Consider the following 16,547-nt stretch of genomic DNA (forward strand, 5'->3'; position numbering starts at 1 on the left):
TGCCTTTATGTCCTCTAAACCTAGGCCAAGTGGCAATAAACATACTACTACTAAGAAGTTTGATGATGTCATCTATGAATATTGCAAGAAGCTGAGGCATACTAAGGAAAGATGTTGGAAACTCATTCCTCACTTGAAACCAGGCAAGTTTAAAACTGGAAGGAAAGGCAATGCTCATTTGGTCACGGTTGGTAACGAGGGTCAATCTTCTGATGTGACCATTCCCTCTCATGACTCCTCTAACATGATGGATAAACTTCAAAGTCTTCTATTGCAATTGGAAAAGAGTGGGGCATCCTCATTATTTGGTTTTGGTAACCCATCCAGTGCATATGCTAACACAAGTACTACACTTGTTTGTTCCACCTCTAGCCCGTAGATTATTGACTTTGGGGCTAGTGCCCATATGATTGATATGCCTTCGAGCTTTACTTCATATAAGTTAACCCTTGGGAAGGGCAAGCTTACTAATGCAGATGGATCTTAGATCCCATCTTGGGTCAAGGAGAAGTCAAACTTACTCATAACCTTTCCCTTGGACTTGTTCTTCATATTCCTCAAATACATAAAATTTATTATATGTTAGTTAACCCTTGGGAAAGGCAAGCTTACTTCATATGAGTTAACCCTTGGGAAGGGCAAGCTTACTGATGCAGATGGATCTTAGACCCCATTTTGGGTCAAGGAGAAGTCAAACTTACTCATAACCTTTCCCTTGGATTTGTTCTTCATATTCCTCAAATGCATAAAATTTATTATATGTTAGTTCTCTTACCGTGTCCCATAATTGTTATGTAACCATTTTTTCTACCCATTTTGTTTTTCAAGATCTAAGCATGGGGAAGATGATTGGAAGTGGACATGAAATCGATGGAGTCTACCTTTTTGTTGATGCTTTAGAATATGGATTTTTGAGCTAAGATGAGTCTTGTTCTAGCGAGAAATTGAGTCTTTTGCAATTGTGGCATTTTCATCTTGGTCATATATCCTACAAGTCTGTAAAACTTTTGTTTCCAAATTTGTCCAGTTTAGTGTCCAACTTGAATCCTCAATGTGAAGTTTGTCATTTATCCAAACAATGTAGATCACATATTTTGTGAGTCATAGAAGTAATGTTGCTTTCCATTTGATTCATATTATGTTTGGAGCCCATATACCATCCCGTGCATGTGTGGGTATAGATACTTCATTCTCTTTATTGATGACTACACTCGATATACATGGCTCTACTTGATGAAACAGTGTGGTGAAGTTCCTGTGATTGAGAAAAGAATTAAGATAATAAGATTTGGTAATGCAAATGAGTACTTTGAAAACCACATTTGTGTGTTTCTTGAAGAACGGGGCACTATTCACTATAGCTCATGTAGTCATACTCCACAACAAAATGGTGTTCCTGAGAGGAAGAATAGACATGTGGTTGAAGTTGCTCATGGGTTACTATTTTAAACTCACATTTCTACTCATTTCTAGGGAGATGTTGTTGAGATTGCCATTTATCTTATTAACTGACTACCATTAAGGGTGATAAATCTTCAGTCCCCTCACTAGCTTCTACATCCTAATGAACCCACCCTCAATTTACCTCTCAAGGTCTTCGGATGTGTCTGTTTTGCTCATGACATGAGTCCTTCGAGACATAAGTTTGATTCTAAGTCTATTAAATATGTCTTCCTTGGTTATTGTCTTGTTCAGAAAGGTTATATATGTTTTGATCCTTAGTCTGCTCAGAGGTATGTTTCAATGGATGTTACCTTCCTTGGCTACTCTCCTGTTCAAGGGGAGATTACTAGTGAAGATCGGACTCCATCCTGCCTTCTTGTTTCTATATTTGTCTACTAGTTCTTTTTCTTCCTCTCATCTTTGTAATGAGGGCATTCCTTCCACTCCTCCACCTCCTGTGTATTGACCTGGGTCTTGGCAGTGATTCTTCATTAGGCATAGTAAGAAGGTGGCTTCTAAAGTTGAATGCCCACCACAATCAAATCCCTTGGACTCAGGTAATCTTGAACCTCCTAGTACTTCTATTGTTGGCCCTTCGGAAGGGAAAGAGAACATGTATCAAGTATTCCATTACTAATTATGTGTCGTATGATGCTCTCTCACCCTCCTATTATGCCTATATTTCCACCATCTCCCTTGTCTCTATTCCTCGCAGTGTTACAAAAGCAGTGCGATTTCCTCACTAGAAGGAAGCTATGAACCAAGAGATGGAGGCCTGGATAAAAAACCAAACTTGGGAGATTGTGCCACGTTCCAGGGATAAGGATCTGGTTGGGTGTAAACTATTAAGCACAAAGTTGATGGTTCAATTGAAAGGTATAAAGCTCACCCTGTGGTCAAAGGATATACCCAAACCTATGGCATTGACTATCTAGAAACCTTTGCTCCTGTTGTTAAGATGAATTCTATTCATGTGATTATGTCACTTGCTACCCATTTTTCTTGGCCTTTATATTAGATGGATGTGAAGAATGTATTTCTTAGTGGGGATCTACAAGAAGTGTATATGGACTTACCTCCTGGAGTAAGCTTCCCTAATAGTGAAGGGAAAATTTGTCGTCTAAAGAAAGCTTTGTATGGTTTCAAGCAATCCCCTAGAGCTTTGGTTTGAAAAATTTAGAAATGTTGTTTTGAAGGTTGGATTCTCTCAGTCTCCAGCTGATCACACCTTGTTCATAAGGAAGTTCGATGGCTAATTGACTATATTGATAGTATATGTTGATGACATTGCTGCGACTGGGGATGACATCTTTGGTATCTCTAAGTTAAAGTCCTTTCTTGCTTCAGAATTTGAGATTAAGGATTTTGGTGATCTGAAGTACTTTCTTCGAATTGAAGTTGCAAGATCCAAGAAAGGAATCTACATCTCTCAAAGAAAGTATGTTCTTGATTTTCTCCATGAAATTGAAAAATTAGGACTCAAGTCTACAAAAACTCCAATTGATCTCAATCACAAGTTGAGTACTACTGAAGGAGATGTTCTTCTAGACAAAGGGATCTTTCAGAGAGTGATTGGCCACCTTCTTTATCTCTATTTGACTAGACCTGGTACATCATATGTAGTCGGGGTGGTCAGCGAATATATGCATGAGCCTAAAACCTCTCACATGAAGGATGTTAATAGAATCCTAGCCTATTTGAAGGGATGTCTTGGTAAAGGGATGTTGTACTCCAACCATGGGCATCTAAAGGTTGAGGCCTACATAGATCCTAACTGGGCAAGCTCTATTGATGATAGAAGTTCTACATCCGGTTACTGTGCCTTAGTTGGAGGTAATGTTGTTTCATGGTGAAGCAAGAAACAATCAACCGTTGCTTGATCTAGTGTTGAGGTAGAATATAGGGCAATGGTCCATGGAGTGTCTGAATTACTCTGGTTGAAGACCTTACTGACTGAGATAGGCATCCAAGCTGATACTCCAATGAGACTATTGCAACAATCACATAGCCATAAACAATGCCCACACTCCTGTGCAACATAACCGTACAAAACAGATCGAAGTGGATAGACATTTTATCAGAGAGAGGATAGCAAGTGGAGAGATTTGCCTACCCTTTGTAAGGTTAGAAGTCAAACTAGCTGGTTGTCTCACTAAAGGCCTTCATCACCCAAAGTTTTCCAAGAACCTAGACAAACTGGGCATGATTGACATATATGCTCAGCTTGAGAGGGAGTGTTGAGATTGTTTAGGTGCAAGGGTATTCATGTCTTTTTCTCTTTTGTATTTGGGCACCCATATGAGGGCTTACTTGTAATTTCTTTCAATTATATAAAATCTCAAGTTTGCAAGAGTGAACAATAACTCTCTCTTCTCCATTCAAAATTTCCTGTCTCTCTTCTCTTTTCTTTTTTTTCTTCTCTTCTCTTCTTGTTTTCTTTCTCAATAAAACCCTAGATATTACCAGTGTTTTAAAAGTGCAAGGCATAGAGGTCAGTTGCGCCTGAGGCGCAAGGCACAAGGTGAAGCGTGCGCCTTTTTGAAGCAAGATGCAAAGCATATTCAAATGAGAATTTAAAAATAAAATCAAACATATAAAACATTTTCAAGCATGTAAAACCTCTAATCTCTTTTTTCACTCAATTGCATTACTTAAAGTAGCTAATGTAATGTAAAACATATTATATTCCTGATTCTACGAGCTGCGTTTGTGCCACGCCCCTCGAGGCAAGCCTAAACAAGTCCATGTTAGGTGTTAAATTCTTAGTTCTCACACAAAAAAAAATAATGAATTTATAATTTTAATTGCTTTTTAAGAAAATATTTTCTAATAATGAATGAATAAACAACATTAGCAAAAGGCACATGCCTGGGCTGAGGCGCAAGGTGCACCAGGCGCATGCCCTAGTGCGCTTGTTGAAAGGGCTACACCTAGGACCTAGGCAAGGCACATACCCTAAAATGCCCTCACCTGTGCGCTAGGTGCGCCTTTTAAATCACTGGATATTACAACTTATACCAAAATTTATAGGTTATAATAATCACTAATTAACAACATTTAATGATGTGTCAAAACATTCAAAAAGTCAAGTGGACAAATTCAAATTTCAATATTACCTTAATAATGTTAATTTGAATTTGAAAAGTTGCCTTAAATATAGGAGTTAATGAGAGTGAAAGAGTAATTATGGGGGTTATCTTAAAAAAAATGTTATGTCTTGGCTGATACACTTATAGTATTGGTTCATATTAGCCGATATGGACACAATACAAACTGATATAATGAGAATATGGTAGATACTGTTGATACAGATGGAAAAGGCTTGAGTTTCAGTCATTCCACCCATGCCACATACCCATGGATTCAAATACTGGTACATGTTGATATTTTAAACCTAGAAATTACCCTCCTGTTTTCCTGTCTTGCACTATAATTAACTTGTATAATGTTCTTAGGTCTTACTTCATGTTTATTCATGGATTGAATCCAATATTTCCATAGGTTCTAATGCGGGTGGAACAACAAAAAAGGGTAACAGAGGATGCCCGTAGACTTGCTGAACAAGATATGGCTGCTCAGAGATATGCTGCTAATGTGCTTCAGGTTCTTTCTTATCTCCAATGTACTGTGGATCATAGATGTGCTAATTTGTTTCCTATGTGAAGTACTTTGCTTGGAGAATTTCCTAACTTTGATAGAAAGTGGACGGATTTTTTCTGTTCATTTTGAGGGTGGTTTAGGTTTTGCTATAGCATCCAGCTCCATCTATGCCCATCTCGAAACAATGGTTGAGGTTCCTAGATAGTTCTTTTCTTTATCTCATTAAGCATGAGCGTAAACCACCAAAGGCATCTCTCAAAACCATTGTCCTATTCAATGGCATTAGTGGAATATTCCTTGATATGAGCAACAATAGACTCCTGGAAAATGGCTCCTGCAAGATCATACAATATTTATTACACCCTTCACCATCACAGAATATCACCTTCCAAATCTAATATATGCCCAGATCAGGCCCGGGTCTTGGCACTCAAAAATACTCTTACTACCCTGTAAAAAACCAGCCTATTCTGGCCAATGATCATCTCTACCCAAAGGGCTGCCTTCAAACCTTAGTGGTCTACCCCCAGAAAGCAATGCTTTCAACTTGTGGTTAAACCAGATAGTTGGGCCAGTTAACTTGTTTCCTTCTTAGATTTTTTAGTCCATTTCACCCCCGAACCACTTGAAAAAAATGTTGACTCGGCCAACAACATGGTGACATGGAGGATTGAACCACTGAACTGTTTGACCAGCTGGTGGGTCATTGGCTAAACATTAGTTATCTTTTTGTATTTTATCCATTGCTGTCATTAATAACAATAGTTGTCACTTAAAACACATTATTGTTTAATTTGATGAATATACAGTACCTAATTTTTTTTGCACATTTTCTGAAAGTTTCTGTATTTTTTTCTATTATTTATCTATTTATCTATTTTATTATTTAATTTATGAAATTTTGGGTTGACCCATTGGACCTCGATAGTTGAAACACTGACCCACCACTTGGACAGAAGAACTATTCTCTTTCTGGATCAGTTTTTTAAACACCACCACAAAGTGTTTGGTCAAATCTCATCACAGCTGATACCATAGTACCGAGGTCAAAGAAGAAACCACAAATAGAACATTTAGAACTGTAGAGATAGCTGATAGACTATTAGTGTGTGTGGGATTCCAGCCCCAAACTTTATTTTTTACTGTTTATTTATTAACTTTTCGGCTATGATAGTTGGGCCGGTTGGGTCTTGTTTGTTTTTCTTTTATTTTTAAGTGAGGGTATTAGAGTAATTACAGTCCTTGCAAAATCGCAAATATAAATAAGATTCAGTGGGTGGCTAGTAATTAATTCTGCCGCACCCCTTCTTCTCTTCTCTTCTCTCTCTTCTTCTATTCGCGACCTTTCTTTCTCCTCTTTTCTACTGAATTTGTATCAGAAAACAACTATTTTCTGATTTAATTTTATTCGAGTTGGTATCAGAGCCAAAACTAGGACAGGTTAGGGCTCTCATGTGAGCCTAATCCAGTCGGCAGCATGAGAACTTACTAAGACTGGAAGTTTTGCATCATCGCCTGATTCTTGGAGGATAACTAGAGTCTTGAGTTGTGCCCAAGGGATTGCATGACCTTTGGAGAGTGTTCGGTGACCAGGAAGGATCAGAGAAATCAGTAAGTTAAAGTTTAGGGTTTAAACTGGAGATTGAAGGTGGCGATCAACCTTTTTTTTTTTTTTGAGAAAGAACTCATCTTTATTAAGACCGACCTTTAAAAAGAACAGTTTAAACCTCTCTAGAAGCAGCGGTTAACAGATTTCTGTCAAAAACCCTAAAGAAACAAGCAAGGGAGACAGATCTCTGTTTTCCCTGTTATTTTCTCTATGGTTTTTTGAAACCCCATGGTCAGTTCTTGCTCCCAGAATTGTTCTGTGATTGGTTGATTCTTGGACAACTATAGTAATCTGAAAATGGTTTCTAGGTGATTATTCTCGACTGAGGAGTGTTTTTGGTGCTGATTCTGAATGAAAAGTCCTCACTGTGAGTGATTTCTGAGTGGCTGTTTTTCAATCAGCCGAGTTCTTTTTGCACAAAAGGAAGTTCCTTTTGCATAAAAGGAGTTTAAGCCTTTTTTGTTTGAAGTAGTGACTGTTAACATCTCATATAAAATGGAGAAGGCTGGAAGTGAACTAAAGATTCAAGGGGAAGGTCTTTTGGGGACTGGAAGCATGACCAAAAGTTCTTTTCAGATAACTACTGTTAGGTTCGATGGAACAGATTACTTGGAGTGGGCCCAATCAGCCATGATGGCTATTGGAGGTAGAGGCAAATTAGGCTATGTGACTGGGGATATAAAGAAACTAGCCAAGGAAGACACATCACATGTCAAATGGGTTCAAGAGAACTATTTGGTGATGACATGGCCGTGTAATTCAATGCAGCCTCACACTAGCCAGAATTATTTATGGGCAAAAACAGCAAGGAAATTTGGGATTATATGAAAGAGACCTACTCCCAACCCCTTAATGTTGCTAGGATGAACTGAGTGTAAAGTGAATAATCTCAAGCAAGGGGAGAAGCCAATCTCCGTTTACTTTGCTGCTTTGAAATCTTTGTGGCATGAAATTGACCATTTGGAAACAATTGAGTGGGAGAGTCAAAGAGATGCAACTACTTATAGCAAGCTGATTGAAACAAACAGAGTTTTTGAGTTCCTAGCCAGTTTGAATTCAGAATTTGACATTGTAAGACAGCAACTACTTACCAGGGAGAGTGTGACATTGTCTCAGGCCTATTCACTAGTGCACAGTGAAGAGAGTAGGAGAAAGGTGATATTACAGTTTCAGCCCATGGAATCAGCCCTAGCAGCAACAAAACTAAAATTTTGGAGAGATAAGGAAAAGGAAATGAAGCTGGAAATAAAGAAGGAAGATAAAAGGGAGATATTTTGTTATCATTGTAAGAAGCCGAAACATACTAGGGGCACTTGTTGGAAGTTGCACCCTCATCTTGTTCTAGTTAGACTTAGAAATAAGAGGGGAAATGCTAATGTGGCAGTCACCACTGGTAGTGCATCATCTTCCAATACAAGAACCACATCTCTAGATGCCTTAGCTGCTGTCTGTGCCACCTTGACACAATTAGAGAATGAAGCTGGTATTTCTAGATCATCATCTCAGCCTTCAATTGCTACTTCTGCTAATCTTACTTCAGCCTTTGCTTCCTCAGGTACAAGATCTACAACATATCATACTTCAGCCCTAGGTAACATTGGACCCTTCTGGGTAATAGATTCAAGTGCTTTTGACCATATGACCAGTTTATCCACCTTGTTTACCACCTATTGTTTATCCTCTGGCAGAAACAAAGTATCTATTGTTGATGGCTCTCTTGTACCTATTTCTGGTAAGGGAGACATCAGACTATCTGATGCCATCTCCCTATCCTCATTTTTGCATGTCCCTAAGCTTAATACCAACTTGCTTTTAGATCAAAACTGTTCAATAACATTTTTTCTTAATCGTTGTGTTTTTTAGGATCTGGAAACGAGGAAGGTGATTGGGATTGGCTGTGAGAGGAATGAAGTTTACCTGCTTGAGCATCCACAGGGGATGGAGAATCAAGTTGGGAGATTGTTTGTTTCTCAGTCTTTGGGTCAGATTATGCTTTGGCATAACATATTAGGTCATTTGTCTTTTGGGTCTTTGAAGAGTCTGTTTCCAAATTTGTTTGAGTCAGTCCAAGTGTCTAGTTTGAGGTGTGAAAGTTGTGAACTTTCTCACTTGAAGAGATACCTAGGGAGAGGCATACTTTTTAGGAATAGTGGTCACATGAAGATAGAGGTATATACAAATGTTGATTGGGTTGGATCCATTGATGACAAAAGATCTACCTTTGGGTATTGTGCATTTGTAGGGGGGAACCTTGTTTCCTGGAAAAGCAAGAAAAAAAATGTTGTGGCTCTCTCTAGTGCTGAAGCTGAATACAAGTCCATGGCCAATGGTGTTGCAGAAGTATTATGGTTGAAATCTTTGCTTGATGAATTGGGAATTGACTATGAGAAACCTCTGATGCTGTATTTGATAATCAAGCAACAATTAACATTGCCCACAACTCAATATAGCATGACAAGACTAAACATATCAAAGTGGACAAGCATTTTATCCGAGAGCGAGTTGGATCTCAAGAAGTGCGTCTTCCCTATATTGCCTCTGACATGCAACTAGCTGATCTCTTTACTAAAGCAGTCACAAAAATCATGCTGGAGACAGATTTACGCAAGTTGGGAATGACGAATATCTACTCCCAACTTGAGGGGGAGTGTAGAGATAGCTGATAGACTATTAGTGTGTGTGGGGTTCCATCCCCACTATTTTTTACAGTTTATTTATTTACTTTTCAGTTATGGTAGTTGGGCCGCTTGGGCCTTGTTTGTTTTTCTTTTATTTTTAAGTAAGGGTATTAGAGTAACTATTGTCCTTGTAAAATCACAAATATAAATAAGATTCAGTGGGCGGGCAGTAATTAATTCTGCCACACCCCTTCTTCTCTTCTTCTCTCCTCCTCCTTTTTCTGATATAAATTCAGTAGAAAAGAGGAGAAAGAAAGGTCATGAATAGAAGAAGAGAAGAAGGGGTGCGGCAGAATTAATTACTAGCCACCCACTGAGTCTTATTTATATTTGTGATTTTACAAGGACTGTAGTTACTCTAATACCCTTACTTAAAAATAAAAGAAAAACAAATAAGGCCCAACCGGCCCAACTACCATAACTGAAAAGTAAATAGATAAACAGTAAAAAATAAAGTATGGGGATGGAACCCCACACAAAAAATAATCTATCAGCTATCTCTACAAGAACTCTTTCAATGTCAGGAGGGGCAGAATATTGAAACACCCAATTTTCTTGTTTCAAGGAATTCCAACAAGGCACACATGAAACCTAAATGAGGTTTTGTATGCTTTTTGTCTTTTATGCCTAGGGGGTTCTTAGCTTATGTGCTAGCGTTTTCCTTCCATCATTTTTTCTTTGACTGAAAATCCATTTCCCTCTATAGAAGATAGATTAATATTTTTTTTCATTTTTCACACATCTAAGAGAATAGCTTCTTCTTCCAATTTATTATAAATATGTATACCTTGCCATTACCAAATAAAGGTTCCTGCCATCTGGGGTCTTGGAAGGGGGTAGAGTGGATATGGCCTATTCTTTCACATTTCTTTTGCACAAAGTGGTTGCTCTCAGACTCAGACCTGTAATTCTCATGTTGGCCTGTGCATGGTTTTTCCGTTGCACCAAGCAATGGCTCCTAGTTATACGTGTACGTATCTGTGATGCTTTATTCTTTTTCTCTAAGTTCATAGGTAGTGCCTTCTTATGGCTCAATTGGTTCTTTGTACCTCTCCTTCCTCTTGCTTTACCAATTTGAGATATTAGGACCTTGCGTTTTTTCTCTATTTAATTTTTTATGCTCTCTCTCTCTCTCTCTCTCTCTCTCTCTCACTCTCATCAGACCACATACAAGCAGGATAAATATATTTTTTTAGTAAAAGGAAAAATTTTATTAAAGAAAAAAGGAAAACTGAAAACAACCACATCCAGTGATAAGATAGCACCACCACCAAATACAAACAAGCAGAATCCTACTAAACAAAAAGAAAGAAACAGGGCAGACCAAAAACAGCAAGAGGCCCTTCTTTTCAACAACTCGGAGATCGCCCTCAAAGAAATCACCTGAGCAAACAAGCTCAGACCTCATCATCAAAATAATTTTCCTGCCCTCCTTCCTCATTCCAAATTTCTCCCCCTTCCTCAACTCTGGACTTCTTAAGAATCTCATCCTTCCTCTTCTTGTACTCCTCAAAAGCTCTTCTAGCAAAAGCCTCACCTCCCAAGAAGAATAAACCCAGTGGCTTGCCAACCTCCACCTCCCTACCAACAAGCACCTTTAAATCTACTCTTCCTTGTTGCAGCAACTCCTCCCTTTCTATCATCATCTCCCCCTCCACCTTCTTATCTTCCTTCCTGTTTTCCTCCAAATCTCCACTTTGATTTGAACCCCCCACCCCCCAAAGATTAGTCAATGGAAGATTCAAACTCCTGTCAAAAGCTTGCATGTCCTGACATTCTTTAGTTGGACATCAAGTCTTGGACCTTTGGATTTAATCCCTCTTCTTTTGCACAACTTTTTAAATTTGTTGGTTGGACCTGCCTCGACAACACCATCTTTTGAATGCGAAAAAACTTTAGTAACATGCACAATATTGGTTTCGTTTGAAGCTCTTGATTTTTTCAAGTCAACCACTGAAGCACCAGACTCGGATTTATCAAAATCCTTCCTCCTACGCCCCAAATCTACACCCAGCTTTCCAATTACCACTTCAGCAACCAGAGACTTATCACTATTTTCATCCAATGAAGCCTTCTCCAGAGTATGCTTGACACAAACAGAATCCACAGAACAAACCTTAATTACTGTCTACAACCCATCAGCCCCTTCCTCATCTTCTTCTTCCTTACCCTTCTTATCTTTCTCCTCCACTTCCATGACTAAGACCACCCCATTTCCAAGACTATCACAACTCCCTTCTCTGCCCCTTGAAAGCAACCAACGCTCTAAACCCACCGGCTTCAACCCTACTCTCCCAAACTGGCACACCAGGAGAAGAAACAAAACAAGGATGGGGATCTAACTCCTAAGGAAACTTCAACTCCCTCCACCTGTGGCTCACCATTGTAAAGCCCAATGGAACTTACCACTGACTGGTCGAAATCAGGAGATCGAACATGAGAAACTCAGCAAGATCCTTAGCAACCTTTGAGATATCATTCCTTTGACTCAAGCTCACGTACTTCAAGACCACCCAAATCTATTCTCATTCTCTCTTTCAAGTGTTACATGCGTCTTTTCCCCTCCTTGAGACTCTTTTTTTTCCTTAAACCCAAAAGAGACTTAACCCCAATATCTTTTTTCTTAGAACCATTTAGCTGCTTGAAACCACACCTAGAAACTAAAAATTTCTCTTTAATAAGTTGGTATGCATTCGACCTTTTAACTCCTTAGAAAACTGGGAAAATCTTTTCACCTTCCTGTCTCAAATGACCCCCTTTAGCCTCTTCGACTTCTCCCCTCTTCTCAAAGTTCCCATCCACATGTCTGTCATTAAATAAAATAACCTCACTGTAGAGAACACTGATGTGGACCCCACTGCTGTGGTCCCCACTGTGTTAGCATGGCAGCATAGCATATCTTTTGTTAGTTATGTCAGTGCTAGTTGGTAGTTATTGGTAGTTATTTCAGTTTGTTGTTACAGGTTGTTATTTCGGCTTTATTATTAGTTTATTTTCCATGTAAGCAATAAGGGCAATTCAACCCTTTTACAATTAGTCAACATATATAAATATTAAGAGTGGGTCGGCAGATCGATTGATCAACCCTCTCTCTTTTCTAAATCCCTTCATGTGCTTCTTTTTTTCTCCCTCTCTTCTTCTTTTCTTTTGAAATTTCTCCTTTTTTCTTTTGAATTCAAGACTGAATGTAGTCTTGATCGACTACTTGGTATTAGAGCAAAGATTAGGGCTTCTCATGTGAGTCTGATCCATCCAACCACATGAGAGTTTCCTAGGGCTGGAAGATTAAGAGGATCCTTTTTCGGCTGATTCTTGGAGGTTATCAAAGACTGTAGCAGCTGCCCAAAGAGTGGATTGTGTTCTTGATAGTCAGGAAGAATCAAAGGAAGATAAAGAGTCCAAGATCAGTTTCTTTATCAAGACTGAAGGTGGCGATTAGAATTTCTGTTCAAAACCTAAAACTGGTTGCAGAGGAGGAGGTCTTATGTTAGTCTAATTAGATTGGCTACATGAGAATTTCCTAGGTTTAGAAGTTTTTCAACAAAGAAAGAGGGTCGGCTGATTCTTGGAGGCTACTGGTAGTGTGCGGCTACTACTAAGAAGATTGTAGAAGGCTGGGAGAGTTCCAATAGTCAGGAAGAATTAGAAAAGGCTTCGGATCCCCAATATTAGGGTTCTGCGTTAGATAGAAGGTGGTGGCCAGAGATTTTCTTTCATAAAGTAAGCTTTTTTTTTTTTTTTTTTGCTTGAGAATAATCTTGAAAGAATCATCTTGTCTATTCTGAAAGGTGCGGCTGGAAAATCTTTTTTTCCTTCTAGGGTTTTGAGAGAAAACTATAAAATTCAGAACTGTTGTTGGTTTCAGATCAGATTTTGAACTGGTTTCATACAGAATTCTGTTTTCTTTATTCTTTGGACGACCTAGGCCGGCTGTTATCAGTTGTTTAGGTGTTGTTTTCTATTATAGTAGTTTCAAAAGTTTTTTATTGTTAATTCTTGACCAAGAATGGAGTTCAAGAATCAGGGGGAAGGTGTTTTTAGGACTAGCAATTCTGGTAGCATGTCTGAGAATGCCTTTCAGATTACAACTGTGAAGTTTGATGGATCCAACTACTTAGAATGGGCTCAATCTGCCATGATGGCCATTGGGGGTAGAGGAAAACTCAACTACTTGTTGGGAGATGTGAAAGAACCAACTAAGGAGGATCAAACGTATACCAAATGGGTTCAGGAGAACTATTTGGTTATGACATGGTTGTGCATCTTTATGCAGCCACATATCAGCTGGAACTATTTGTGGGCAAAAATAGCCAAGGAAATCTGGGATGCCATGAAAGAGACTTACTCCCAACCCCTTAATGTTGCTAGGGCCTATGAATTGAAGTGTAAGGTTAATAACCTTAAGCAAGGAGAGAAACCAATCTCGGTTTACTTCTCTACTTTGAAATCTTTGTGGCATGAAATTGACCACCTAGAAACACTTGAGTGGGAAAGTCAGAAGGATGCACAGACTCATAGAAAGCAAGTTGAAACTAATAGGGTTTTTGAATTCCTAGCTAGTCTGAATCCTGACTATGATATTGCGAGACAACAAATACTAACAAGGGATAGTGTGACCTTATCTCAAGCCTACTCCTTGGTGCATAGTGAAGAGACTAGGAGAAAGGTTATGATGCAGCATCAGCCCTTCCCATCATCCTTGGCAGCAGTTAAACCTAAGTTTAGGGGTGATACGGAGAGGGATATAAAGAAGGAAGATAAGCGGGATCTAGTGTGTGAACATTGCAAGAAACCTAAGCATACTAAAGACACATGTTGGAAGCTCCACCCTCATCTAGTTCCAATAAAACTGAGGAACAAAAGGGGTAATGCTCATATAGTTGTTAATACCGATTCTGCATCCTCATCGTGCACAAAAAGCACACCTCTAGACACCTTAGCTGCTGTCCTGGCTGCCCTAACTCAGTTGGAAAAGGAAGTTGGGAATTCAGCTCAATCATCTCAGCCATCATCAGCTCCTTCCACATCAACCTTTGCTCATTCAGGTACTCGGGCCTCAGCTTACCATGCTTCAGCTCCAAGTAACACTGAACATTGTTGGGTAATACACTCAGGTGCATCTGACCACATGACTAGCTTGCCATCACTGTTCACTACCTATCACTTATCTTCTAGTAGAGATAAAGTGTTCATTGCTGATGGTTCCCTTGTTCCCATTTCTGGCAAGGGAGACATCAAGTTGTCTAATATCATTTCCTTATCTTTAGTTCTGCATGTTCCTAAGCTTGATATTAACTTGCTTTCAGTTAGTAGTATTACAAAACATCAGAATTGTTCAGTAACTTTTTTCCCTGACCGATGTATTTTTCAGGACTTGGAGACAAGGAAGGTGATTGGGACTGGCCGTGAGACGAATGGGATCTATCTGCTTGGAGAGAGTTCTCATTGGGAAGATCGTGAAGATAGGAAGTCTTTTCTTTCTCAGTCTGTTAGTCAATTTATGCTTTGGCATAATCGGTTAGGTCATTTATCCTTTCGGTCTTTGAAGAGTTTGTTTCCAAATTTGTTTGAGTCTGTTCAGATGTCAAATTTGAGATGCGAGAGTTGTGAGCTTGCAAAGCATTGTAGAACATCTTATTCCTTGAGTAATAAAAGAAGTAGTAATTCTTTTGATGTTGTGCACACCGATGTTTGGTGCCCATATCACATCCCGTCTTTGGGGGGATACAGATATTTCTTGTTGTTTGTTGATGACTATACCCATTTCTCTTGGGTTTACCTTATGCGTTCTCGAGATGAGGTTCCTGCTCTGACCCAGATCTTTCATCAGATGATTTTAACCCAGTTTGGGGTCAAAATCAAAATCTTCAGATCCGATAATGTGAAAAAGTACTTTACCAAGCCATTAGCCTCTTATCTGCTTGATCATGGGATTATTCACCAGAGTACTTGTCCTTATACACCACAACAGAATGGGGTTCCTGAGAGGAAGAATAGGCACATATTGGAGGTGGCTAGAAGCATTATGTTTAACTCCAATGTGCCTATCCATTTCTGGGCGATGCTATTCTTACAACAGTGTATCTCATTAATCGAGTTCCTTCACGGGTTCTTGACATGAAGCCTCCCTTTACCCTTTTATACCCCGATAAAGAATTGTTTATTGTTCCCCTTAAAACCTTTCATTGCACTTGCTTTGTTCAGATTCTTGGACCTCATCATTCCAAATTTGATCCTAAGGCCTCCAAATGCATTTTTCTCGGTTATGCACAAACTCAAAAGAGTTATTGTTGCTATGAACCTACTTCTGGGAGGAGATTTGTCTCGATGGATGTTACTTTCTTTAGGAGGTACCCTATTACCCTAGGGTTTCTCCTCAGGGGGAGAGTACTGAGAGTGGGGTTAACTCATCAGAGGTGTCAGGATTTGAGAGTCTATCACAGGCGGTGGAGGTAGGTTGATTTCGGTCATCAGCAGTACAGGCCAGCCCCAGTTCCTTCTGCGGATCCAGATCCAGGTACCACAGTCCCTTTATCAGATCAAGGTCCCCCTGAGATACCTTCCACTATTGCTACTTTACCTCCTTTGGATGACCTTGACCTCCCCATTGCAATCCGTAAAGGCAAACAGCGTTGCACCACATCCACAACTTACTGCATTTCCCAGTTTTTGTCCTATGATCGCATGTCCCCCTCTTAAAGGTCCTTTCTCACATCCATTGCTGATATTCCCATTCCTAGAATAGTGCAGGAAGACTTGTCAGTTCCTGAGTGGAAAGATGCAATGAAGGTTGAAATGGATGCCCTTCTGAGGAATAATACTTGGGAGCTAGTTGACCGGCCTAAAGGAAAGAAACCGGTTGGATGTAGATGGGTATTTACTGTGAAACATAATGTTGATGGTTCCATTGAAAGGTATAAGGCCCGGTTAATTGCAAAGGGATTTACTCAGACTTATGGTATAGACTACTTGGAGACTTTTGCTCCAGTAGCAAAGATGACCACTATTCGAGTTCTACTATCCCTTGCAGCCAGTTATTATTGGCCCTTGTTCCAGATGGATGTTAAAAATGCCTTCCTCAATGGAGACTTATAGGGAGAAGTCTACATGCAGTTACCTCCTGGATTTTATGATGCAGAGACAAGTAAGAAGGTTTTCCGGTTGAATAAAGCCTCGTATGGACTAAAACAATCCCCAAGAGCTTGGTTTGATAGATT

The 16,547-nt window shown here is 39.4% G+C and overlaps 1 protein-coding gene across 16 annotated transcripts in view; it reads left to right on the forward strand.

Moving 5' to 3' along the window:
- The window catches only part of LOC148870212 (uncharacterized), a 37,332-nt gene that overhangs the window by 16,734 nt on the left and 4,051 nt on the right, over positions 1-16,547 (forward strand). For 10 of the 16 annotated variants that reach the window (XR_016107435.1, XR_016107437.1, XR_016107436.1 and 7 more), the window contains one exon: positions 4,945-5,046. Coding sequence is in view for 10 of the 16 variants with exons in the window: in XM_088970863.1 (XP_088826989.1) it covers positions 4,945-5,046 (102 nt within the window). In the remaining 6 variants the exon portion in view is untranslated. Of the gene's footprint in view, positions 1-4,944; positions 5,047-14,701; positions 15,588-16,547 lie in introns of those variants that run through there. The other 6 variants (XM_088970859.1, XM_088970857.1, XM_088970858.1 and 3 more) reach the window with 3 other exon arrangements.

Source organism: Nelumbo lutea, chromosome 2 (genome assembly GCF_056320005.1).
Source record: "Nelumbo lutea isolate HS-2025 chromosome 2, American lotus-T2T, whole genome shotgun sequence".
In the NCBI taxonomy this organism is placed as follows: Eukaryota; Viridiplantae; Streptophyta; class Magnoliopsida; order Proteales; family Nelumbonaceae; genus Nelumbo; species Nelumbo lutea.